General features: G+C 41.4%; 1 protein-coding gene across 1 annotated transcript in view; it reads right to left on the bottom strand.

Annotated features, from left to right (window-relative positions):
- Positions 1–616: 616 nt before the first annotated feature.
- Positions 617–26740, bottom strand: part of LOC122556785 (E3 ubiquitin/ISG15 ligase TRIM25-like) — an 84283-nt gene continuing 58159 nt past the window's right edge. Inside the window, exon 10 of the mRNA XM_087995061.1 lies at positions 617–761. Coding sequence (XP_087851187.1) covers positions 631–761 — 131 coding nt within the window. The 3' untranslated portion in view covers positions 617–630. The remainder of the gene's footprint in view (positions 762–26740) is intronic.

Here is a 26740-nt window from a genome sequence, read left to right on the forward strand (position 1 = left end):
CGGACACCACATCTCTCTGACCCGCCCGAAACTATGGAAAGATTATAATATTAATCAGCCCTTATCAACCTTTCTCTCAGGATCTGATTAGATTACAGAACATTAAACAGTTTCTCCAACTAATAAATACATTAAACTAGGCTGCTATCCCTTTTACCGTCAAAACAGAGCTTCTGTGAAATTGCATGAATGAATGAAATAGTAAACAAATCGCATGTTAAGACAAGATGAATCTCATGACCCAGTTGCAGTATTCAGTTTAATATCCTTTATTCTTTTATTAAGTGCATGTATAATTTCTAACTTATCCAGAACATATAGCCTAGTACTTTTACTAACATTTACCAACTTAAAAGACAAAAGGACGAACACTTCTTAATTATGCCAGCAAACTAGACAGACACTATCAGGAGTTGGAGCCAGCACTTAGCAAATGCTGAAACTATCTCCTGCTTCCCCACGACAGAAGTCACTCAAACCTATGAGTACAGTGGGTAAAACAATGTAATATATGTAAGAACTGTGTATAAAGAAGCGACTGCAAGAACCGTACTTCAGGATTCCATCACGGCCTCAAATGGCGCTACTGTGTTTGCTGAATGAAGGGGCCATTTTTATCACTTCCCGATTTCAGTCGTTATTTGAACAAAATCCCGCAGACGACATATGGAGCAACAAACCCAGGGGAATCCGGGATGCCTCGGAGTATTCAGATAAGAAGAGAAAGCGAGGCTTTAAGTAGGTGCAAATCAATACAGGTCCTAGTGAAATATAAAATAAGGAAGCAATTAGGACACCAAAAAGGAGCATTAAAAAAAACTCATCAATAAAATTAGGAAAAATCCCGAGATATTCTTTAAATACATTAAGGGGAAAGAGGTCGGACCCATTAGGAACCAAGAGGGTAATTTGTGGAGCCAGAGGACATTGGTGAAATGAGAACTTCACTTCTGTCTTCACTCCGGAGGAAATTGGGGAGAGAGGGACTGCGAGGTTCTTGAGCAGATTGGCATAGAGAGTGAAGGGCTATTGAAGATTTGGCAGACTTAAAAATGGGAAACCCCCCAGGTCCAGATGAGTTGTATTCCAGGCTGCTCTGGGAGACAAGGGAGGAAATTACAAGGGTTCTGATCCAATATTTTATAATTCTCTCTGGCTACAGGAGATGCCAAAGAACTGGAGGACAGCTAGTGTAGTTCCACTTTTCAAGAAGGGAATTATAGACCAGTGAGTCTCATGTAAGTGGGAAGGAAACTATTGAAGAAAATTCTGAAGAAGAGAATTAATCATCACATGGAGAGGGAAAGTCTGATCAGGGATAGTCAATATAACTTTGTCATAGGGAGGTCATTCCTCGCAAATTTGATCTAATTTTTTTCGGGTATCAATCAGGTGGGTAGATGAGGATGGTGTAGTTGACATGGATTTCAGCAAAGCTTTTCGCAAAGTCCTACATGTGAAACTGATAAAAAAGGTAAAAGCACATAGGATCCAGGGTAACTTAGCAAGACAGACCCAAAATCAGCCTAGTAGAAGACAGAGGGTGGTGGAAGAATGTTATTTGAGAGACTGGAGGCACATGTCCAATGATTAGATTAGATTAGATTAGATTCCCTACAGTGTGGAAACAGGCCCTTCGGCCCAACAAGTCCACACCGACCCGCTGAAGCGTAACCCACCCAGACCCATTCTCCTACATTTACCCCTTCAGTGCCACACTTTATTGACTCTGACTTCTTCAGCACCTGCAGTCCTCACAAACTCTGAGGGACAGGGTAACAGGATGGTAAAGTGTTTATCAGTCATGTCATCAGTTATAAGAGAAGGGAGATTACGTTGGGGCTGAACAAAACCTTGGTTAGGCCATAGCTGGAGTACTGTGTGTAGTTCTGGCAACCACATTATAAGCAGAATGTCATATACCAGAGGATCAGTGCTAGGTCCCTTTTGTGTGTTATTGTGTATTTGTGTGTGTGTGTGTGTACATGTTGTGGGAGGGGTGGGGGGGTAATGATAAATTTGCAGATGACATGAAGATTGGCCAGGCAGTTTACGGTGAGGAAGAAGGTCTTGGGTTACAGGACACCATAGACAGATTGTAGATGGGCAGATTAGTGGCAGATGGAATTTAACTGATAAATATGAAGTGTTGCATTTTGGAAGTAACAAGACAAAAGAATACTCAATGAATGGCAGGACACTGAGAAGTTCAGAAGAACAGAGGGATCTTGGGGTTCTTGTCCACAGATCCGTGAAGGTGGCAAGACAGATTGACAATGTCGATAAAGCACAGTAGGTCAGGCAGCATCTGAGGAGCAAGAAAGTGGACATTTCAGGCTTAACCCTTCATCAGGACTGTTACTCCGCAGATGCTGCCTGACCTGCTGTGCTTTTTCCAGTGCCACACTTTATTGACTCTGACTTCTTCAGCACCTGCAGTCCTCACAAACTCCGAGGGACAGGGTAACAGGATGGTAAAGTGTTTATCAGTCATTTCATCAGTTATAAGAGAAGGGAGATTATGTTGGGGCTGAACAAAACCTTGGTTAGGCCATAGTTGGAGTAGTGTGTGTAGTTCTGGTAACCACATTATAAGCAGAATGTCATTTCACTGGCAGGATGCAGAGGAGATTCACTAGCATGTTGCCTGGATTGGCATATGTTTTTCTTTATTCATTCATAGGATGAGGGAGTCACTGGCTAGGCCAGCATTTATTGCCCATACCTAATTGACCAGAGGGCAGTTAAGAGTCAATCACATTACTGTGGGTCTGGAATTGCATGTCAGCCAGACCAGGTAAGGATGGCAATTTCCTTCCCTGAAGGATATTAGTGAACCAGGTGAGTTTTTCCAACAATCAACAATGGATTCCTGGTCATCTGGACACTTAATTCCAGAGTTTTGTTGAATTCAAATTCCACCATCTGCCATGACAGAATTCGAACCCTGGTCCCCAGATCTCTGGGTCTCTGGATTAATAATCCAGCAATAATTCCACTAGGCTATTGCCTCCGTGATGTTAGCTACAAATAGAGACTATATAGTTTCAGGTTGCTTCTTTAGAGCAGTGAAGGCTGAAGAGAGACCTGACTGAGGTGCATAAGATAATGAAGGGTATGGACTGAGTGGATAGAAAGCAGCTGCTTCTCTTAGTTGAAGGATCAGTAACAAGGGACATAATTTTAAGCAAGAGGTTCAGAGAGGGTTTAAGGAAAATATTTTCACCCAGAGGATGATCGGAACGTGGAATGAACTGCATGGGAGGACAGTAAAGACAGGAAACCTCACAATCTTTAAAAAATAAGTGGATGAATACTTGAACTGTCATCACATTCAAAGCTATGGGCCATAATGGAAAATGGGATTGGTGTGTACAGGTTTGCACAGAAACAAAGAGGTAGTAGACCTTTTCTGCAGTGTATGAATAATATATTTCAGTTTTCAGAAGCGACTTGATTAAAGTACAAATTAGGCTACTTAATAAGAATCCATGTTTTTGAAGGTAATACATTAGCATGAATAGAGGTTTGGCTAACTAACAGTTAGGATAGGGAGGTATTTTCAGGATGGCAATCTGTAACTAATAAAGAGCCTCAGGGATCAGTGTGGGGTCCACAATTAACCTACAAGAAATATTAATGACTTGGATGAGGAAAGTGAACGTACTGTAGCCACGTTTGCAGAAGACACAAAAATAGTCTGCTGGGGGTAAGACAGGTTCAACAAAAATTTGACAGATGGAATACGGTTTGGGAAAATTTGAGATGATACAGTTTGGCAGAAAGAAAAGGAATTGAATATTATTTAAATGGAGAAAGACTGCAGAAAGCTACAACACAGAGGTGTCCTTGTGAATAAGTCACAAAAAAATCACATACAATTTCAGCAGGGCAAAGGCTGCGACAACGGATGAATGGGCACCGCACAACAATCAACAGACAGGAGGGTTCCCTCCCAGTTGGGGAACACTTCAGTGGTCCAGGACATTCAGCCTCGGACCTTCACGTGACCATCCTCCAAGGTGGACTTCGGGACAGGCAGCAGTGAAAAGTGGCCGAGCAGAGGCTGATAGCTAAGTTCGGTACCCATAGGGAGGGCCTCAACCGGGACCTTGGGTTCATGTCACATTACAGGTGACCACCATTGCACTATACACACACACACAGATACTCCTACACACACACACTCTCACAAACACACAGGTACTCCTATACACACATACACACGGACACACATATACACAGACGCGCATACGACACCCACACACACCCTTACAGACACACACCCATCTAAGACAAAGATGAGGAGAAATTTCTTTTGAGGGTAGTAAGTATGTAGATTCATTATAGTAGAGGCTGACACATTAAGTATATTCAATGCTGAGACAGACAGAGTCTACATCCGTAAAGAAATCAAGGATGATGGGACAAAAGCACAAAGGTGGATTTGAGGATTATCAGACCAGCTATGATCTCATTGAGTGGCATAGCAGACAGCATGAGCTGAATGCTACTTCTGCTCCTATGTCTTATAGTCTTATGGCAGATGGTTAGATTCAATTTGTTGGAAACAGTGTTTGCCTGAAACTTCTGTGTTTACTTGCCATTTTTCAGCCTAAGCCCAGATTTTGTCCAGGTCTCAATGCAGGTCAATTATTTTCACAGGCACAAACTTGTTATCCAAAGAAAACAGGTAATGCATATTTACACAAAAATAACTATCTATATGAAGCATGTACCTGGCAAGGTAGACTTCATTTTCCAAGCAGTAGTGAGTAAAGAACTCTAGTTATTTCACAACCTTGTCAATTTCTTTGTACAAATGCTATCAGTATAAGGGATGAAGCCTGTCCATATCAATCAGTTAATGAGAAGTCTCAGCCATAAGTGGTCTTGCTTATGGTTCTTAAACACCAGCAGTGTAATGGGTGAAGGTGAATGGGCCCACCACCCCAGTCAAGCAAGACAGCCGCACTGAATAATGTCAGAAAAACTTAGCCAAGGCAGACAGTTTGACTGCAATGAGAGATGAAATAGAAAGGGCTCACAACAAAATAAAAGGGATCAATGGAAAAGGTTCATAGGAAGATATACTAAGTGGAAAGGAACAGTAAGGAATCAAATGTAAAAGGGATGATTTTTCTCAGGGTGGAGAAGGAGCAAAATGAGATACATTGGAGAGAGTCACAGAGATGGGGCAAAGTGGACAATGAAGCGTGGAAGCTCCACATTTAGGGTGGAGAACACAATTAAGTGTACTTGGGAGTGAGGAAGAGCAGGTGAACAGAATAATGGGCAGTCTAAGGGCAAGGCTGGTCACTGAAATCTGCTGGAAGTAGGACTAGGGAGAAGAGCAGAAATAGGAGATAGTAGAAGACCCAATAGTCACAGCTGCAGACTGAAGGAAAAAAAAGAGAAGCCAGAGGAAAGAAAGTGGCTATCTATAGTTACAGGGCAGGGTTGAGTGTATTCTACAGGGGGAGTGTCGAGAGTGAACAACCTGAAGGAAGACTTTACAAAAACCATCTTTCTCTAAAACAGGTTTCAAGAGTGATTAGCTTCAAAACATTAACTTGCATTCTCTCCATGGATACTGCCAGATCTGTACTGGTTGTAATGAAATTAGGCAGCTGGATCTCTTAGAATATGAGTTCCCTGATTGGGGCTGTTAATCTGGTCCAATCAGGGAGCCCTGGCTGACAAATATAAACAGGCAAATCGGAAGTTCTCTTCACACTGAGAGCTGGCTCTGAAGGGCTGGATCAGTGTCAAGGACTCTCCATGTTTAAATAAAGGGTAACTTGGTGACGGGATACCAGCCTCTGTGGAGTTATTTCATGATCTGTTGACTTTTTCCAGCAATTTCTGTTTTTGTTTCAGATTTCCAGCACCCACAGTTCCTTATTTTACTATACTATGTGGAAGGACTCAGTTTAGGGCTTTTGACACACTGCAAAACAAAAGATGAAAACGTTCTTAAAGCTCCAAACACTCCAATCATGTCAACTTCAATCATTCATTCACCCTTGTCAAGAACTGCATCTAAAAATCACCAGTGATTGGTCCTCAATAGAGCCATTGCAGGCATAATGGGCCAAAAGGTCTCTTTCTGGACCATAATAATTCTGTGATTCTGAGTGATGACAGGACTGAAAGGGTTATGCTACATTCAACCTTGTAGGACCATTGACAAGTCCATCTATATGAAAGTAAAGGACAGAGAACAAACTGTTACGCCGACTAGATTCCAAGACTCTAGGGATGTATGGCAAAGAATATCACAGTATAGATCACTAAGAGTTAGATTGCTTTCCCTTCATATGTGAATTAGCATAATGTAGAAAACTACAAATATCTTTTACATGGCAGCATCAGGAAATGGAAAATCAGTCATTGGTCATGGAGGAAGCATCTCACTATATATAGCTGGCTGTGGGGCTTACTTTCACCCAACATGTGAGGTCCCAGTATGGACCCAAAGGTTACACTAACTGTGACAAGATCTCAAATGAAAAAAAAAGACATGTCATTCCTGAGATTTTCTCACAGATCAATACTTGCATGGTAGATGTTTCACCAATTTTAAGAAGATAGAGAAGTATGGGAAGAGAGATAAACAACACCAACAGAAAAAAGACACGAGGGCCGGGGGATTGAATTGCAACTATGAACAAGCAAGCCGCACAGGGTTTTCGGTTTTATCAAGCAGTCTACTAACAAAGGCTTTACCCAAGATGTTACAGCCAGCTGCAGAAAGACAGTGTCATGAACGCCTTTGCATGGTTAGGAGAGCCATCACCTACATCTGCCTGGAGATTACCTGCAGGCAGATCTCCTGCACTTCAGAATGGGATGAAGAATTATGCCTGTATCAGAGAATATCACAGTAGGGCTTTGTTGCTGCCAACTCCTTTCAAAGTTCACCTGGAGACATGTGTGGCATCTCACAATCTGCAGTCCATAACTGCCTGCGAGTTCATCTCAAATTAAAAACATCATTTATCCAATTCACCATTTCTCAGACAGCCAAAGTGTCTAAGGCATCAGATTTGCAGCCATGGATGGGTAACAGGCCATCATTGTGCAAATGGCACTCAGAACTCCCTGATATCATCCAGCCAGTTTAAAGAATTTCACAGCAAATAACTTGGAAAACAGTGACAGGATCAGTCAGCATGGATTTATGAAAATCTATGAGAAATTTGAGGGTATGTAATCAGTTGGGTCGATAAGGGGAAACCAGTGGATGAGGTTTACTTAGACTTTCAGAAGGCTTTTAACAAGGTCCTACAAACGAGATTATCATTTGAAATTATAACACATGGGATTGGGGGTAATGTTAGAGACAGGAAACAAAGTGTAAGAATGACAGGCAATGACGAGTGGCATAGTGTACAGATCATTGCTTGGACCCCAACTATCCACAATATATTAGTGATTTAGATAAAGGAACTAAATGTAATTCCTTTAGGTTTGCAGATTACGCAAAGCAAACTGGGTGGGTGAACTGTGAGGAGCGTATAGAGGTGTTTCAGTTTGATTTGGAATGATTGAGTGATTGGGTAAATCATGGCAGATGAAGTGTAATGTGAATAAATGTGAAGTTATCCATTTTAGTAGCAAAAACAGAAAAATAGATTATCCGAATGGTGACAAATTTTAAAAGGGGGAGGTGCGGTGAGACACCCATGTTTTTGTACACCCGTCACTGAAAGTTAGCATGTAATTGAAGTATATGGTGAAGGAGGCATATAATATGTTGGCCTTCATAGTGAGGGGATTTAAGTGCAGGAGCAGGGATACCTTGCTGAATTTCTAGAGCTTTGGTGAGACCACACTTGGAATGCTGTCTGATGTTTTCATCTCCTTATCTGAGGAAGAATGTTCTGGCTATGCATGGAGTGTAATGAATGTTTACCAGACTGATTAAAGGGATGGCAGGTCTGACTTATGAAGAGAGATTGGATTGGTTAGGACTACATTCACTAGAATTTGGAAGAATGAAGACAGATTTCATAGAAACCTATAAAATTCTGAGATGGCTGTACAGTATAAATTAAGGAAAGATGCTTCCAATGACTTGGGTGTCCAGAACCAGGGGTCACAGCCTAAGAATATAGGTTAGGCTATTTAGGACTGAGATGAAGAGAATGGTAAGTCTGTGGAATTCTCTGCCACAGAAAGCAATTGAAGCAAAACATTGAATGTTTTCATGAAAGAGGAGTTAAATATAGTTCTTAGGGTTAAAGGGACCAAAGGGTATGGGGAGAAATTAGGAACAGGATACAGAGTTGAAGGGCAAGAGTGAGGACTGCAGATGCTGAAAACCAGAGTTTAGATTAGAGTGGTGCTGGAAAAGCACAGCAGGTCAGGCAGCATCTGAGGATCAAGAAAATCGACATTTCGGGCAAAAGCCCTTCATCAGGAATGACCATTCAACAGAGTTGAATGACCAGCCATGATCATATTGAATAACTGAGTAGGCTCAATGGACAGAATAGCCAACTCCTCCTGCTACCTTTTCTCTTTATGCTATGCTGCCTCCCTGGAGCTATGGTCAAGGGAATGAAAGGAAAGTAGAGTTAAGGCCACAATCAAAACTTATCTTAAGGGCTGGCTGGACTGTTGTTGCTCTTCAATCCTACAGAACATAGAACATAGAACAATACAGCACAGAACAGGCCCTTCGGCCCACGATGTTGTGCCGAACATTTGTCCTAGCTTACGCACCCATCCATGTACCTATCCAATTGCCGCTTAAAGGTCACCAAAGATTCTGACTCTACCACTCCCACAGGCAGCGCATTCCATGCCCCCACCACTCTCTGGGTAAAGAACCCACCCCTGACATCTCCCCTATACCTTCCACCCTTCACCTTAAATTTATGTCCCCTTGTAACACTCTGTTGTACCCGGGGAAAAAGTTTCTGACTGTCTACTCTATCTATTCCTCTGATCATCTTATAAACCTCTATCAAGTCACCCCTCATCCTTCGCCGTTCCAACGAGAAAAGGCCTAGCACTCTCAACCTATCCTCGTACGACCTATTCTCTATTCCAGGCAACATCCTGGTAAATCTTCTCTGCACCCTCTCCAAAGCTTCCACATCTTTCCTAAAGTGAGGCGACCAGAACTGCACACAGTACCCCAAATGTGGCCTAACCAAAGTCCTGTACAGTTGCAACGTCACTTCACGACTCTTGAATTCAATCCGTCTGCTAATGAACGCTAATACACCATAGGCCTTCTTACAAGCTCTATCCACCTGAGTGGCAACTTTCAAAGATCTATGAACATAGACCCCAAGATCCCTCTGTTCCTCCACCTCACTAAGAACCCTACCGTTAACCCTGTATTCCGCATTCTTATTTGTCTTTCCAAAATGGACAACCTCACACTTGGCAGGGTTGAACTCCATCTGCTACTCTTCAGTCCAGCTCTGTATCATATCTAAGTCCCTTTGCAGCCGACAACAGCCCTCCTCACTATCCACAACTCCACCAATGTTGCAATATGTTGCAATATTCCAATGGCCACAGAGTGGGGCAAGGTGAGCCAGTAATCATTGTCCATACCAGCACATACTTCATTGTTGAAAGAGGAATATATTTGATCATATATCTGGTCGATTTTACAAGCATACAGGCAGGCCATACAGTCCCTTGAGTCTATTCTGCCAGTCAATAAAATCATGGCTGATTAGTTTGTGCTGTAACCTCAATTCCACATTTCCACCTCCCTGTGATCTTTTTAACTGATTACTAAACAAGAAAGTAAATTCAAAATTTTCAAGAACTCTGCTCCACCAGCCTTTCAGGGAGTGAATTCCAAAGGCTTTCAACTCTCAAAAAGTCATGTTTGGAGATGCCGGTGTTGGACTGGGGTGGACAAAGTTAAAAATCAAACAACACCAGGTTATAGTCCAACAGGTTTATTTGGAAGCACTTGCTTTCAGAGTGCTGCTCCTTCACCAGGTGGATGATTCTCCACAACATTCTCCACAACCACCTGATGAAGGAGCAGCGCTCTGAAAGCTAGTGCTTCCAAATAAACCCGTTGGATTATAATCTGGTGTTGTGTGATTTTTAACTTTGTAAACCCTCAAAAAATTCTTATCTGTTATAAATTTGCAATGCCCAACTTTTAAGCAATGATTCCTAGTTCTGGATTCTCCGTTAAAAGATGTCCTCTCCACATCCACCCTGCTGAAACTCCTGAGGATTTTATATGCTTCAGTAAAGTTACCCCTTACTCTTCTGAATTCCAGCGGATACAAGCTATAGCCTCTCTAAACCTTCCATATAAGACAACAATCCATTTCATGTATTAATCGAATAAGCGTTCTCTGAACTGGCCTCCAACTGATAAATAAGGCGATCAATATTGTGCAGTCTCACTAGTGCCATATATAACTGAAATCTATGACTGAGGGCATAAATTTAAGGTAATGGGCACAAAGTTTAGAGGAGATGTGATGAAACCTTTTTTTTCACCCAGAGGATAGTGGGAATGGTAGAGGTAGAAACCTTCATAGCATTAAAGTGGTATTTAGATGTGCACTTGCCAAGGTATACAAGGCTATGGACCAAGTGCTGGAAAGCCACTACTGGGATTAGTCATAGAGTCCTACAGCACAGAGACAGGCCCTTTGGCCCAAACTGATCCGTGCCAACCAAAATGTCCATCCACGCTAAAACCCATTTCCCTGCACTTAGCCCATATCCTTCTAAACCTTTCCTATCCATGTCTTTGTCCAAATGCCTTTTTAATGTTGCTAATATACCTGCCTCAACTACTTCCACTGACAGCTCATTCCATATGCATACCACTCTCCATATAAGAACGTTGCCCCCTCAGGCTCCCTTTTATTCTTTCCCTTCAAACCTTAAACCGATGCCCTCTCGTCCTCGATTCCCCAACCCTGGGAGAAAGACTGAGTGCAATTTCTGATAACCTTCCTCATGAGGGTTTTAGAAAAAACTTATACCTTGGACTGTGGATGAAGTCGTAGATTCGTTCGCTGAGCTGGCATGGTTGTCTTCAGATGTTTCGTCTCTTCGTTAGGTGAGATCATCAGTGTCCCTTCAATCCGGTGTTGGTGGTCTGCCCCACTTGGTATTTATGTGTCTCTGTTTTTTTAGTACTTCTGGTTTTGTATCTTTTTTTAGATTACTTACAGTGTGGAAACAGGCCCTTCGGCCCAACAAGTCCACACCGACCCGCCGAAGCGTAACCCACCCATACCCCTACATTTACCCCTTACCTAACACTACGGGCAATTTAGCATGGCCAATTCACCTGACCTGCACATCTTTGTGACTGTGGGAGGAAACCGGAGCACCCGGAGGAAACCCACGCAGACACGGGGAGAATGTGCAAACTCCACACAGTCAGTCGCCTGAGGCGGTAATTGAATCCGGGTCTCTGGCGCTGTGAGACAGCAGTGCTAACCACTGTACCACCGTGCCGCCCACATTGAACTGGGATCCAGTTCAATGTGTTTTTTGATTGAGTTCCGATTGGAGTGCCACGCTTCAAGGAATTCTCTCTGTTTAGCCGGTGCTAAGATGGTTACATTACTCCAGTTGAATTCATGTGGTTGGAAATGAGAGAGTACTGTTCATGTCTCGCAATGGTGAGTTGATACAGAACCAGGTGTACCAAAAAATCAGAGACACATAAATACCAGGCAAGACAGACCACCAACACCGTATCGAGGATGCACTGACGATGCCACCAAGCGAGGCAACAAAACATCTGCAGAAAATCACCATTCAGCTCAGCGAATGAATCTACTCACCTCAACCTTTCTCACTATCTACGATACCACCTATTTTAGTGTCATTTGCAAACTTACTAATCATGCCTTGTACATTCTCATCCAAATCATTGATACAGATAATAAACATTAATGGGCCCAGCACCGAACCTCGACACACCCCACTAGTCACAGGCTTCCAGTTCGACAAGCATCCTTCCACTATTACCCTCTGCTTCCTACCACCACGCCAATTGTGTACCCAACTTTCCAGCTCCCCCAGATTCCATGCAATCTAACCTTCCAGAGCAGCCTACCATGTGGAACCTTATCAAAGGCCTTACTGAAATCTATATAGACTACTTCTACTGCCCTGTCCTCATCAACCTTCCTGGTTACTTCATCAAAGAACTCTAACAAATTTATGAGGCATAACTTTTCATGCACAAAGCCGTGCTGACTACTCCTATCAAACCCTGTCTTTTTAAATGCATATATATCTATTCCTCAGAATCTTCTCAGGTAACTTACCTGCCACAGATGTTAGGCTTACTGGTCTATAGTTCCCAGACTATTCTTTGCAGCCCTTCTTTAAGGACACAACATTCCTTAACCTCCAGTCTTCCAGCACCTCACCCATGGCCAACAATGATTCAAAAATATAAGCCAGGGCCTCCGTAATTTCTTCTCTAACCTCTTGCAGTGTTCTTGGATATATCTAGTCAGGACCAGGAGATTTCTCAACCTTTATATATTCTAATACATCCAACACTCCTCTACTGTGATATGGACTGTCCCCAGAATATCGCCACTAACTTCCCCAAGTTCCTAAGTCTTCATGTCTTTGTCCATGGTAAACATAGAGGAGAAGTATTCATTGAGACTCTCACCCACTTCCTGTGGTTCTACACATACATGCCCATTCTGGTCTTTGAGGGGCCCTATTCTCTCTCTCATTATTCTTTTTCCTTTAATATACTGAAAGAACCTTTTCGGATTCATTGTAATCTTCTGAGCCATGGATACCTTGTGCCCCCTTTTTGCCCTCCTGATTTCCTTCTTCAGTAAACTCCTGTATCCCTTTTATACCTCCAGGATTCCATTGATCGCGGCTGCCTGTACCTGAGCCATACCTCTTTCTTTCTGGTCAAAGCCTCAATATCTCTTGGCATCCAGGGTTCCCTATTCCTGTCAACTTTTCCTTTCACTCTCACAGGAATATATAGACCTTGAACTCTGCGTATCTTACTTTTAAAGGCCTCACACTTGCCAGAGGTCCCTTTGCCTGCAAACAAACTGCTCCAATCAACCCCTGCAAGCTGTGGTCTAATTCCATCAAAATTCATCTTGTACCAATTTAGAACTTAACCTGTGGACCAGTTTTGTCCCTCGCTATAACTATTTTAAAATTAATAGAACTATGGTCACTGCTCCCAAGTGCTCTCCCCACTGTCACCTCAGTCACCTGTCCTGCCCTAAATCCGAAGAGTAGGTCAGGTTTTGCCCCTTCCTGAGTCGGACCTTCTATATACAGCTTGAGGAAACTTTCTTGAAAGTGCTTAACAAATTGCACCTATCTTAACCCTTAACACAATGGCAATCCCAGTCTATGTTAGGGAAATTAAAATCCCATACTATGATAGCCCTACTGCTCCTGCAAGTCTCCCCAAGCTCCCTGCATATTTGTTCCTCTAATTCCAGTTGACTATTTGGTGGCCTGTAGTACAATCCCAATAACGTCACCATCCCCTTCTTATTTCTCAGCTCCACCAACAAAGCCTCACAGGATGATTCTTCAGTTATTTCATCTCTGATTACTGCTGTGATACTCGCCTTAATCAAAAATGTAATTCCCACTGCCCTCTTTCCACCAGCTCTGTCCCACTTAAAGCACCTGTACCCTGGCACATTAAATTGCTAGTCCTGTCCCTCCTTTAGACACATTTCTGTAATGGCTATAATATTCTAGTCTGAATGTACCAATCCACGAGTGCAGACTCAATGGAGTTGAAAAGTCTTTTCTGGGCTACAGACCTCTATGTTTTGATGAATGAGCACCCTGTGAAAACTGGATTGTATTCACCGAGTTCCCTTTACAATGACAGCATTCCTTACATTCAACAGAACACTACTGAAGCATTGCCAATTTAATTTTTTAATTGATTTTTTTACGGATTTAAGTGCTGTAAAACGATATTTCTTGATATGAGAAAAGAATTCAGCTAGTTTTCAAAACATAGATAAGCCACATTTTGGAAGATGTCCAATCTGAACTCAAAGTGGATTAAGAAATATTTTGCTTTTGGAAGGTCATCTTAAATATCAAAAAAGTTTTATTTAAGACAATAAAAATCTGAAAAGTCAATTAGATTCAGAAAACTGATGTACTTTAAAGCAAAATATGCAAACAATGACATGACGTCATCTGGTGACTTAGGCCCTGCACCTTCTCAGTACAGCAGAGAGATCATTCTTTCTGCGAAATGGTTTTCAATTCTTATTACAGTCCTCTAGTTGGCTAGATGTGCGATTTTTGAACAGGATTCAATTTTGGATTTCTAAATGTACAGATACATTTGAACATCATTAATCCATTTCGCTTCTTCTACAGCTAGTTGACTTTCTTTTTTTGCTTTCAAACAGGTTCAAGAACATGGTGAGAGTCTTGCTGAGACAACAGGAATAGGAAAACCCTGAACTAACTACCATTACTTATGTCTCCAAAACAAAAGCACAGTTTAAAACCATAAACCTGATCAAAGTTGCTTCTGAAATGGAGATTGATGAAGTAACTCGATACAATTTGCCAGTTCAACACACAATAGGGAATTTAATTGAACTTAAGGGGGCAAATACAATTTAATATTTCAAAATTAATTTACAATAAGAGCCAACAGAAACTGTCTAGGTGGTTTTAATTTGCATTAAAATTGGGAAAGATGTTTGGAAAAAATTTAATTGACCACTAACAAAATCTATGAGCCCTACAACACTAGAGAGGTTGCACAAAAGAAACCCTTAAGTCTGTACGTGCCATTTTTCAATGTGGGATAATTTTAAAAGAAATAAATGTCTAGCACAATTTAGCAACTACTTCTGAGAAAACTGTAAACATATTTTGGAAGAAAGAACAAAACAGTGAGATTTGGTAATGCTTAAAACCTAATGCTTAAAACCAGATAGTAATGTTTGATTTCTGCTTTAAGGATATTCTGAAAACATACCTTTCTTAAAAATACTGGACAGTAATGTTTCTCCAGAGCTCCTGAATCTAGTATGTTACCTAATAGGATGTCCCACTGAGAATAAAAGAATAGTGACGGGGAAAAAGTGACACAGCATCAAATTGATGAACATGAGAATATACTAAGTGAAAGGAAAGTGTAGATGAAATTAATTGACTGTTGTTTGGACACATTTCTGTTCGTACCTATTAGGATTTTTAAACAAAAAAACTAAATTAGATGATTTTCCTCCACTTGAAACATTAGAACCAAGAGGAGAAGATACACATATTACAAGCACCCCACCTCACCTTTCCTCCCTACCATCAGCCCACTTGAAAGTCAAGAATGTATAGCATAATCTTGGGATACCTATATAAGTACGCAAAAGTGATTGTCACGTCTGAAGTAACTATCAAGAGGGAATGCACAATGAAAATGCACGTAAGAATGGATCTCAAATACATAAACATAAAAATGGTCATTGTGACCTGAAGAATGAGAAACTGAGTTTTCACTGACACATAATCCATTAAGAAGCTGATTTTAAAACAATCTAGATGGTGAGAGGTAGATAAGAATTAAAGTAAAAATAGTATTGGTTGGGAATGATTGAAGGCTGTGGGAAGAAAATACTTAATAAGAAAACTGCATAAAATGGGTACAAGGGAGAGCTGGAGAATCATTTAGGTCCATGCATCATCTGCATGTTTAGTTTACTATAATCAGCTAAGGATGAGTCAAAGCCCTCAAAGGATGACGGGATCGTTTCAATGCAGAATGAGGGAGAAGAGGAGGCGAAAATCAACAACTTGTCGCAAGCAAAAAGGCAAGTGAATAACAGGGAGTCCAAGGGGGAGATATTTATTCTATTTGGAAGCCTATCTTCTGGTTCTAATCCACTGAAACGACTGTGATAGGAAATTCCATACATAACATCACAATGCTGTTATGAAGATGTGGGTGTACTGTACCTGTAAGAAAGTTAAAAGCTAGCAGAACTACTTGACAGCACCAAGTGTTTTGAACAAGATATAATGTAATATTTTGGTCCAGCAGCTAGTGTAGACAAAAACAAACTCGAAGGCAGCCAATCAGTTTAAATTATACCCCCCCCCCCCCAAAAAAAACAAACTCAAATCAAGTTTGAATTCAGTGTACTGACAATATTAAGAGCCTGATGCTTTGGGGGTATAAGACTGGGAAAAATTGAACAGTTGAGGGAGAACTGCCAAGCAACCAACACATTCGGACTGCCCGGAGAATAGCTCTCTTAAAGGTACCTTTATCGATCCATGACCTATGAAACAGAACTCCTTAAGAAGAAGAAAAGAAGACAGAGGAAGATATAAAGAGAAGATTCAATAGCTGGCTGGTTTTGCAACTTGCATGTTTGGTAAATCTTAATCGGGAGCTTTGTCAGACTAGTATTGTAGAAGGGAAAGGTAAAAGATAGGTTAGAGAAATGAGTTATTAATAGTCGTTAGTTAATTATTCACTGTTATACTTTAAGAAATAAAGTTGTTAATTTTTACTTTAAATAGTGACCTTTGAGATAGTTTTTGCCGTCTTGAATTTTCACAGATTACTGTAAAGGATAAATCTTTTCTGTGTTGTTGGTTTAAATTAAGCAGAGCAGTTTAGCTGTATTGTAACAGTTTGGAGGGCTAGTCTGGGACTTGAACTGGTTTAGACAGATTTGAATAGACTTGGGGGTACAAAGAAATCCCAGCAGATTTAACAATTGCAGTTTAGTGTCCTAGATCTTTAAATAAAATGTCAATAAGACAATTTACTTAATTTTGGTGACTTATGGTTGATTAAATTAAAAGTGAGAGAAATGGGTCTTAAAATTGCTAAAGAGTTTCTGGGATTTTAAGATGATTCTCAAATTTGCCAAGGAAGTTTAGAAGAAATTAAATTTGGGTTTAACCAAGGACAAAAGTAAAGCTGAAATTTTAAGGGAATGATTCAAACACTTGGTCTGTCAGAGAAACAGACAAGTGCAGTAGAGGTAGAAAAACTAAATAGCAATTAAGGAAAATGGAGTTAGAAGATAAACAGAGAGAGAGAGAGAAAAGAGAGAGGGAGAGAGAAAGAGAAAGAGAGAGAAGAGGAGGGAGAAAGAGAAAGAAAGAGAGAAGAGAATGAGAGAGGAAAAAGAGAAGGTTCTTAGCTGAGCAAAGAGAGAGAGAAGAAAGGGAGAGACAAAAAGAGAGAGAATTTGAACTTGAGAAGTTGCAACTTAATCAGCAAAGTTAAATTAACAGGATGAAGATTAAAAGAGAAGGTAGTGATATAGAACATAGAAAAGCATAGCACAGAACAGGCCCTTTGGCCCATGATGTTGTGCCAAGGATTAATCCTAATCGAAAATAAAATATCCTAATCTACGGTCCCTTCAATTCACCGCTGTCCATGTGCATATCCAGCAGTCACCAAATGTCCCAAATAACTCTACTTCTACCACCACCACTGGCAACGCATTCCATACGTTCACAACTCTCTGCATAAAGAACGTACCTCTGACATCTCCTCTATATCTTCCTCCTAACATCTCAAAATATGACCCCTCATGGCAGTCAATCCTGCCCTGGGGAAAAGTTTCTGGCTATCAACTCTATCCAAGCCTCTCATTACTTTGTATACCTCGATCAGGTCACCTCTCTTCCTCCTTCTCTCCAGAGAGAAACGTCTGAGCTTAGTCAACCTCTCTTCATAAAACAAGCCCTTCAGTCCAGGCAGCATCCTGGTAAACTTTCTTTGCACCTTCTCCAAAGCCTCCGTATCTTTCCCATAGTAAGGCGAACAGACCTGGACATAATATTCCAAGTGTTGTCTCACCAGGGTTTTGTACAGCTGCAGCAAAACCTCGTGGCTTTTAAACCCGATCCCCTTGTTAATGAAAACCAATACACCATTTGCTTTCTTAACAACCCTATCCACTTGGGTGATAACTTTGAGGGACCTATGCACTTGAACACCAAGACCCTCTGTTCCTCCACACTGCCAAGAATCCTGTTTTTAATCTTATATTCAGCTTTCAAGTTTGATCTCCCAAAATGCATCACTTCGCATTTATCCAGGTTGAACTGCATCTGCCATTTCTCTGCCCAGCTCTGATCCTGTCAATGTCGTGCTGCAGCCTGCAGCAGCCCTCAATACTATCAACGGCACCTCCAACCTTTGTGTCATCTGCAAATTTACTAACCTACCCCTCAACCTCCTCATCCAAGTCATTTATAAAAACTACAAAGAGCAGAGGCCCAAGAACAGAGCCCTGCGGGACATCACTCACTACCAGGCAGAACACTTTCCATCTACGACCAGTCTCTGCCTTCTGTCAGCCAACTAATTCTGAATCCAGATAGCCAAATCTTCCTGTATCCCATACCTCCTGACTTGATGAATGAGCCTACCATGGGAACCTTATCAAATTCCTTGCTGAAGTCCATATATACATCCATTGCTCGATCTTCATCAACCTGCCTCGTCACCTCCTCAAAGAACTCAATAAGATTTGTGAGGCATGATCTGCCCCTCACAAAGCCATGCTGACTGCTTTTAATCACACTATGCTTTTCCAAATAGTCATAAATCCTATCCCTCAGAATTCTTTCCAAAACCTTTCCAAAACCACAGACATAAGACTGACTGTAGCATTCCAGCCTCGCTCTCCTACTTCTGTAAGTGTGCACAGCCTTGATCTTCTATTTCTGTAACATCTCTAGCCTCTGTTTTCATTATGTCAAATATTTCCAGCCGTGTTTGCCTGTCTCTGTGACATATCCAGCCTTGTTTTCCCATTTCTGTAATGTCTCCAAAGTTTGTTTTGCTATCTCTGTTAACATTTGCAGCCTTGTTTTCCTATCTCTGTAACATCTCCCGTATAGCTTTCCAGCATATCAACTTCCTCAATCTCAATCTGTTTAATCCTGTTTCCTGGTTCCTCAAGTTCTCATTCGCAAGGTCCCTTACCTTAGTGAAAACCGAAGCAAAAATCTCATTTAGGACTTCCCCTATCTGGTCAGAATCCATGCACAAGTTCCCTACACTATCCCTGACCGGCCCTACCTTCTCCCTGATCGCTCCCTTATTACTCACGTATGAGTAAAATGCCTTTGGGTTCTTCCAAATCCTTCCCACCAAGCCTTTTTCGTGCCCCCTCCTGGCTCTCCTCAGTCCATTTCTGAGCTCCTTTCTAGGAAACCTGTAATCCTATAAGGCTGTGCTCGATCCTTGCTTTCTCTACCTTATGTGAGCTGCCTTCTTCCTTTTGACGAGAAGCTCCTCTGTTCTCCTCATCCAAGGCTCCTTAATCTTACTCCTTCTTGCCTGTCTCAGAGGAACAAATTTATGTATCATTCGCAACTACTGCTCCTTAAGCAGTTTCCACATGTTTGTTGTACCCTTTCTGTGGAATAGTTGCTCCTAATATGTACTTCCCAACTCCTGTCTGATAGCATCATAATTTCCTTTTCCCCAATTAAATTTCTTCTCATGGTTAACTGCTCCTTTCCCTCTCCATGGCTATGATAAATGTGAGGCACTTGTGGTCACTGTCATCAAAGTGTTCTCCCACCGTGAAATCTGACACCTGTCCTGACTCATTGCCGAGCACCAAATCCAAAATGGCCTCTCCCCTCGTCGGTCTGTCTACATACTAAGTAAGGAAACCCTCCTGAACACATCTGACAAAAACAACTCCATCCAAACCATCTACACTAAAGAGGTTCCAGTCAATATTGAGGAAGTTGAAGTCACCCAAAGCAACAACCCTGCTACATCTGCATTTTCCCAAAATCTCGCTGCCTATGAGTTCTTCGATCTCCCTACTGCTATTAGGGGGTATGTAGAAAACCCCCAAAGACATGGCTGCTCCCTTGTTACTCCTAACTTCCACCCATACTAACTTAGTAGACAAACCTTCCTCAACAACCTTCATTTCTGTAGCTATGACACACTCTCTGATTAGTAATACTATACCCCATCCTCTTTTTTACGCCTTGCCTGTTCTTTTTAAATGTTCCATACCCTGGAGCATCTAGCAACTATTCTTGCCCCTGTGAAACTCACGTCTTCGCTATGGTCACAACATCATAGTCCCAAGTACTGATCCATGCTCTAAGTTCATCACTCTTATTTCTGACACGCCTTGCGTTAAAGCAGACACACTTTAACCAATCCCTTTGTTTCATCACATGAAAAACCTCCCTGATAGATTCACTACATCCTGTCACTGCCCCATCTACAACTACCTCCCCTCTCAGATATGTAGTTCTGGTTCCCACCCCCCTGCCAATCTAATTTAATAGTTTGGATATATACTAATATGTCAAAACTCTGCCACATTTTGATGAAAATGATGTTGATGCCTTCTTTATTTCATTTGAAAAATTGGCTAGACAGATGGAGTGATCTGAGGATTTATGGGTAATGCTAGTTCAGACTAAACTGGTAGGCAGAGTTAGTGAGGTTTGCCATGCTGTCAGATGAGGGGTCAAGAGATTATGAAGAGGTTAAACAAGCTATTTTAAGTGCTTATGAATTGGTACCAGAAGCATATACACAGCGGCTCAGAAACATAAAGAAAAAAACAGGTCAGACTTATGTTGAGTTTGAAAGAATTAAACATCATAATTTTGATCGATGGGTGCGTGCTTTGAAAATAGATAAGACCTTTAAGGCTCTAGGAGAGATTATTCTGCTGGAGAAGTTTAAAAACTCACTTCCAGAGATGGTAAGAATTAACTCGGAGCAACAGACAGTCCAGGAAGTGAGAAGGGCAGCAGAATTAGCAGATGAGTACATGTTGGTGCATAAGACAAGTTTCTGACCAGAATTTCGTCCTGTGAGGGATAGAAGTTGGGAGAAGGGGAGATCCTACACTACAGAATCAAGAATAGAGGAAACTGATAAGAGTTCACCACAGGTTAAAGAAGTCCAAGAGGGTGGACAGGAAAGACTCAGGTGTGGGAGTGGGACACAGAAAATTACAGTGCCAGTGGTTTCAGAAGGGCACTGGGAAAAGGTGCTTTCATTGCCAAAAGGTGGGACACGTAAAGTCACAGTGATGGTCATTAAAGAAAGGCACTGTGGGAAATGTTGTAGTAAAAGAAACTAAGCCAGTGGCACTACTGAAGGTAGTAAAGGAGAGCCCAAGAAGAAGCCGAGGAGATGCAGGAGAGTGCACAGCCTCGGCAGAGGCTGGATACAGAGTTAATACCTGATCTCTACAAAGAATTCACTCTGTGGGTAATGTTTACTCGGAAAGAACAGGGGGAGAAGGACAAGAAGTTATAATTTTGAGAGATACAGGATCTAACCAATCGCTGATAGTAAGGGACAAGCGAATATTCACTCTTTCTGATGTTACCCAAGAGTGTGGTAATTTGTGGGATAGATGGACAGAAATTTAGCGTTCCCCTATGTAAGATCAGGTTGGGGAACTTAAGACTAGGGAAGTTACAGTGATAGTGATTGACAGAGTGTCAGTTCCAAGAATTCAGTTTGTTCTTGGGAATGGTTTGGCAGGATCCAAGGTGAGAGTGACACCACTTGTTGAGATGCTCAAGGAAGACCAAGAAACTGAGGAGTTAAAACAGAAATATCCTGGTATTTTCCCCGATTGTGTGATAACCAGATCCCACTATCATAAGTCACAGCACAAATCCAAAAGTAAAGAGAAAGATGAGGGAGTTCAGTTCGCAGATATCCTGTTTGATGTAATGTTGCAGGAAAAACCTGAACAGGCAGAGGGTCAGACAGAAGTGTTTATTCCTGGAAGGCTACGGGACTTGCAACAAGACAAGACAATAGTACACATGTGGATGTGTACTTCAAAAAGGAAGCAAAGAATATTCCGGAGGATTATTATCTGAAAGATAGAATCCAAAGGCGGAAATGGAGACCATGGCAGGTTAGTGCAGAGAAGAAATGGGCCGAAGTGCACCAGATTGTGTTGCCGGTAGCATACAGACAGGAGGTGTTATGGGTAGCACATGAACTACCTGACCTAGGAGGTCACCTCAGGATACTAAAGACTCACACTAAGGTACAAAAACATTTTTATTGGCCTGGAATGCACAAGGATTTGGTTGACTTTTGCCATACGTGTCATACATGCCAAATGATAGGTAAGCCACAGGCAGTAATAAAACCAGCCCCTTTGTTGCCAATTTCCACATCTGAAGAACCTTTCACACGGGTTATAATTGATTGTGTAGATCCCCTCCCGAGAAATAAAAGTGGGAACCAGTACTTGCTAATCATATTGGATGTGTCTACCAGATTTCTGGAGGCAATTCCATTATGAAGTATCAAGGTAAAAACAGGTGGCAGAGTAGCTTTCTTCACGCAGTACAGGCCACCCAGAGAGATTCAGCTGGATCAAGGGTCAGATGTTACTGCTCGGCTGTTTAAGGAGGTTATGGATAGCTTAGATATACAGCACTTAAAATCCAGTGTGTATCATCCTGAAACCCAGGGAGCTTTAGAAAGATGGTATCAGACCTTTAAGACCATGTTGAGAGCATTCTGTCAGGATTACCCGAATTATTGGGGTAAAGGCATTTCATTCACATTGTTTCCCATTAGATATGCTCCAAATGAATCTATTCCGTTCACTCCCTTTGAGTTAATATTCAGTTATGAACTGAGAGGCACTTTGAAATTAATTAAAGACAAATTGACAGGACCAAAGTTGGAGATCTCACACTAAGATTATGTATCGGAGGGAAGGGGGAGAGACTAAATCAAGTAGGTGAGTTAACTAAACAGGACCTAAAGAGGGCACAGTGTAGAATGAAGCAGGTGGTAGATAAAAGCTTGGAGACTCAGACATTTTCCTGAGAGGATGATATGCTAGTAGTGTTACCAGTGATAGGAGATCCCTTCAAAGGCAAGTTTAGTGGTCCCTCTCAAAATGAGAAAGAGTTGAGTCAGATGAACTATCCAGTAAAGGTGCCAGATAGAAAAACAAGGTATTGGGTCTGTCATGTGAACATGCTGAAACCATATTATATTAGAGAGAAAGAACTGTAAAAAAAGGTATTAGTTACTGCCCCGCAGAGCGAGGAATCAAATCCAGATGATGTGGATTGTGATGTGCCTCAAAATAGATTTAAAAATGGAGAAGTCCTTGAGGAGTGGGATAGGTTAGTAAGCTATCTGTCTCAAGAGCATAGAACACAGCTGAAAGATTTGTTACTGCAGTATAAGGACATATATAAGAATCAGATGCGGAGGACAAATGATATTGTACATGAAGCAGACATAGGAAATACTGCTCCAATAAAACAACACCCCTATCGGCTTAACCCTTTCAAAGCCAGAGAGGTCCAGAAGGAGATGGAGACCATGCTCGACAAAGACATCATCAAACCAAGACCAAGTGAAGTTCGCCGATCATCTTAGTTCCCAAACCTGACAGGACTCAACGATTCTGAGTGGATTATCAGAAGGTCAACGTCATTACAAAATCAGACTCACATCCCAATACGGAGATTGGAGGACTGTATCGAGAAAGTCGGACAAACCACTTACATCATCAAGCTGGACTTACTGCGTGGTCACTGGCAGATACGTTTATCAGAGATGGCAAAAGAAAGTTCTGCATTTGTAACCCCAAATGGGCTAAATCAGTTTAACACGATGCCTTTTCGAATGACGAACGCACCCGCCACATTCCAAAGACCCATGAACAGAGTTGTAGCTGGGTTAACAAACTGTGCAGTCTATTTGGATGATGTAGTGATCATAGTAAGTCCTGGAAAAATTACATGGTACAGTTAGCAGAGCTCTTTGAATGACTACGAGAAGCAAAACTGGTGATAAACTTAAATAAAACTAAATTTGCAAAAGCAGAGGTGACAGAGGTGACACACGCACGCTGCCCTGAGAATAACTCTCTTAAAGGTACCTTTATTGATCCATGACCTGTGACACAGAAATCCCTAAGAAGAAGAAAAGAAGACAGAGGAAGACATAAAGAGAAGATTCGACAGCTGGCTGGTTTTGCAAGTTGCATTTTTGGTCAATCTTATTTGGGGGGTTTTATCGGACTAGTATTGTAGAAGGGAAAGGTAAAAGATAGGTTAGAGAAAGGAATTGTTAGATAATTATTCTCTGTTATACTTTAAGAAATAAAGTTGGTAATTTTTACTTTAAATAGCGATCATTGGGATAGTTCTTCGCCTCTCAAATTTTCACAGATTACTGCACAGGATAAATCTTTTGTGTTGCTGGTTTAAATTAAGCATGGGGGGGGGGGGGGGGGGGAGGTACCCGTGTCATGACAATGCTAAAAGTTAATATCTTTATGAAGAATGAGGTACTAACACCATCTCAATTTGGCTACCCAATTTCCCCTTTATTTCAGCACATCAGATAAATTTGAGATAGGACCAGTACCATGGAAGAGCATCTGGTTTAAACAGTCCAGTTGAACAAAGAAATAGAAGAAGAAATTAAAAACTCAGAGTGCTTTCTAATTTGACCAGGTTTAGTGTTAGTCAGATCCCTTGATTGAGGTATAGTTAGTAGCTGCTCAAAGTATGATAGTAATAATTCTATTGGCTTTTTTCTGTTATCTTCAATATATAATCAAGAAAATGAAGAACTGAACCTTACCTTAGAAATAAATAGGTTCATTAAAAATTAGTTGTGAGAAGTCAACAGGTATATTTCCTTCTCAAAGGGGGACTGTTGGAAATATGGGTCCTCTTTAAACCCGTGTTTACTCAGTATTGCATATTTCTGATTTCCTGTATAACATGAGGTCTTGTTTTTGTCATATGTTATTGTCACTGTCAACACAGTAACTAACCAACTACTAGCATAAAGAAATGTTTAATCAGGCATCACACTACACTATTATGTGTGCAATGTTTTCAAAAATAAGAAGGTTTTGTTCTTAGAAGGAATGGAAAGTAACCTTCAAAAGGAGGTGGGCAAGGGGATAACAGTCATCCAGTATCATGAATAGCCATCCCATAGCCATTAGTCAAAAGGATTCAGGCAATTGATTGACACAGAGCAAATTACCTGCCCCTAGAAACAAGGTATAGTGAAAGTGTGTTGGGGTAGTGGGGATCCTCATTAGACAGCCCATATAGGCAGGAGCCCTCATCAGGCAGTCCTGAAAATGCTGCTTTCTCTAAACAGAAGATTCACAAGGAGAAGAGAAGAAAGACTCAGAGAGACATTTCCTTACACCTTGACTAGAAAGTAGTGTGCTGCCTTCACAACTTTGATGAGATAAAAGAATCCACACCAACAACCTGTCTCTCCTCTGGACCATAAGAAATTGGAACAACGGTAGGTGATTCAGCCAGTCAAGCCTGCTTCACCATTCAACTGGATCATGGCTGATCCAACATTTATTACATCCACTTTCCTGCCCTTTCCCTGTTTCCCTTGATTCCCCTACTTATCAAAAGTATAACTATCTTAGTCTTCAATATACCGAAGGGACCTGTCCCCACAGCTCTCTGTGGGATGGAGTTCCAAAGACTCTCAACACTCAGAGAAGAAATTCCTTCTCATCAAGGTCATAAATTGCCACTCCTTTATTCTGAGCCTATGTCCTCGGGTCCTAGATTGTCCCCTGAGGGGAAACATCCTCTATGCATACACCCTATCAAGTTCCTTAAGATTCCTATTTGTTCCAATGAGATCATCTCTCAATCTTCTAAATTCCAGTGAGTAGAGTCCCAACTTGTTCAGTCTTTGCTCATAAGACAATCGCTCCATGCTGGGGATCATCCTAGTGAACCTCCTCTGAACTGCTTCCAATGAAACTCCTTTAAAAAAGGGACCAAAACTGCTCACAGTACTCCAGCTGTGGTTTCACCGGCACCTCGTACATTTGCAGTAAGACATCCCCACTCTTAACTCCAACTCCCTTGAAATAAAGGCCAACATTTCATCAGCCTTCCTAATTACTTGCTGTACCTCTAGGCTAGCTTTCTGCATTTAATTCACAAATACCCCCAACTCCCTTGTGTTGTGGCTTTTCTCCATTTAAATAATACTGTTTCTTTTGTTTTCCTTTTCAAAATGAACAACTTCACTTTTTTTCCACTCCAATTACCAAAATTTTGCCCACTTACTTAACCTATTAATATCTATAAACTGCATCCCCTCACAACTTTCATTTCCATGTATTTCTGTGTCATTTGCAAATCTAGCTAAAGTACCTTCACTTCCTTCCTCCAAGTTATTAACGTATATTTTAAACAGTTGTGATCTCAGCACTGATCCCCATGGAACCCCACTGGTTACAGGTTGTCAACCTGAAAGAGAAACCTCTTATCCCCACTCACTGTTCCCTGCCCATTAGTAAATCTTCTAGCCATGCCCTAGTGTATTATCACTAGACTACTAATCCAGAAACTTAGCTAATGTTCTGGGGATCTGGATTCAAATCCTGTCATGGTGGAATTTGATTTCTCTTTAAATCTGGAATTAGGAGTCTAATGATGATCAGAAATCCATTGTCAATTTTCAGAAATGCCCATCTGGTTCACTAACGTTCTTTAGGGAAGGGAATCTGTCATCTTTACCTGGTCGGCCAACATGTGATTTCAGACCTACAGCAATGTGGTTGACTCTTAACTGTCCTCTAGGCAATTAGGGGTGGGCAATAAATGCTGGCTTAGCCAGAGACACCCACATCCCAAGAGTACATTAAAAAAAAACTTTTGTTGAGGTACTTTGCCGAATGCCTTCTGGAAATCCATATACAACATATCTACT

Source organism: Chiloscyllium plagiosum, unplaced genomic scaffold (genome assembly GCF_037043375.1).
Source record: "Chiloscyllium plagiosum isolate Xiang-an unplaced genomic scaffold, Cpla_swu_hap1 HiC_scaffold_16, whole genome shotgun sequence".
Classification (NCBI taxonomy): Eukaryota; Metazoa; Chordata; class Chondrichthyes; order Orectolobiformes; family Hemiscylliidae; genus Chiloscyllium; species Chiloscyllium plagiosum.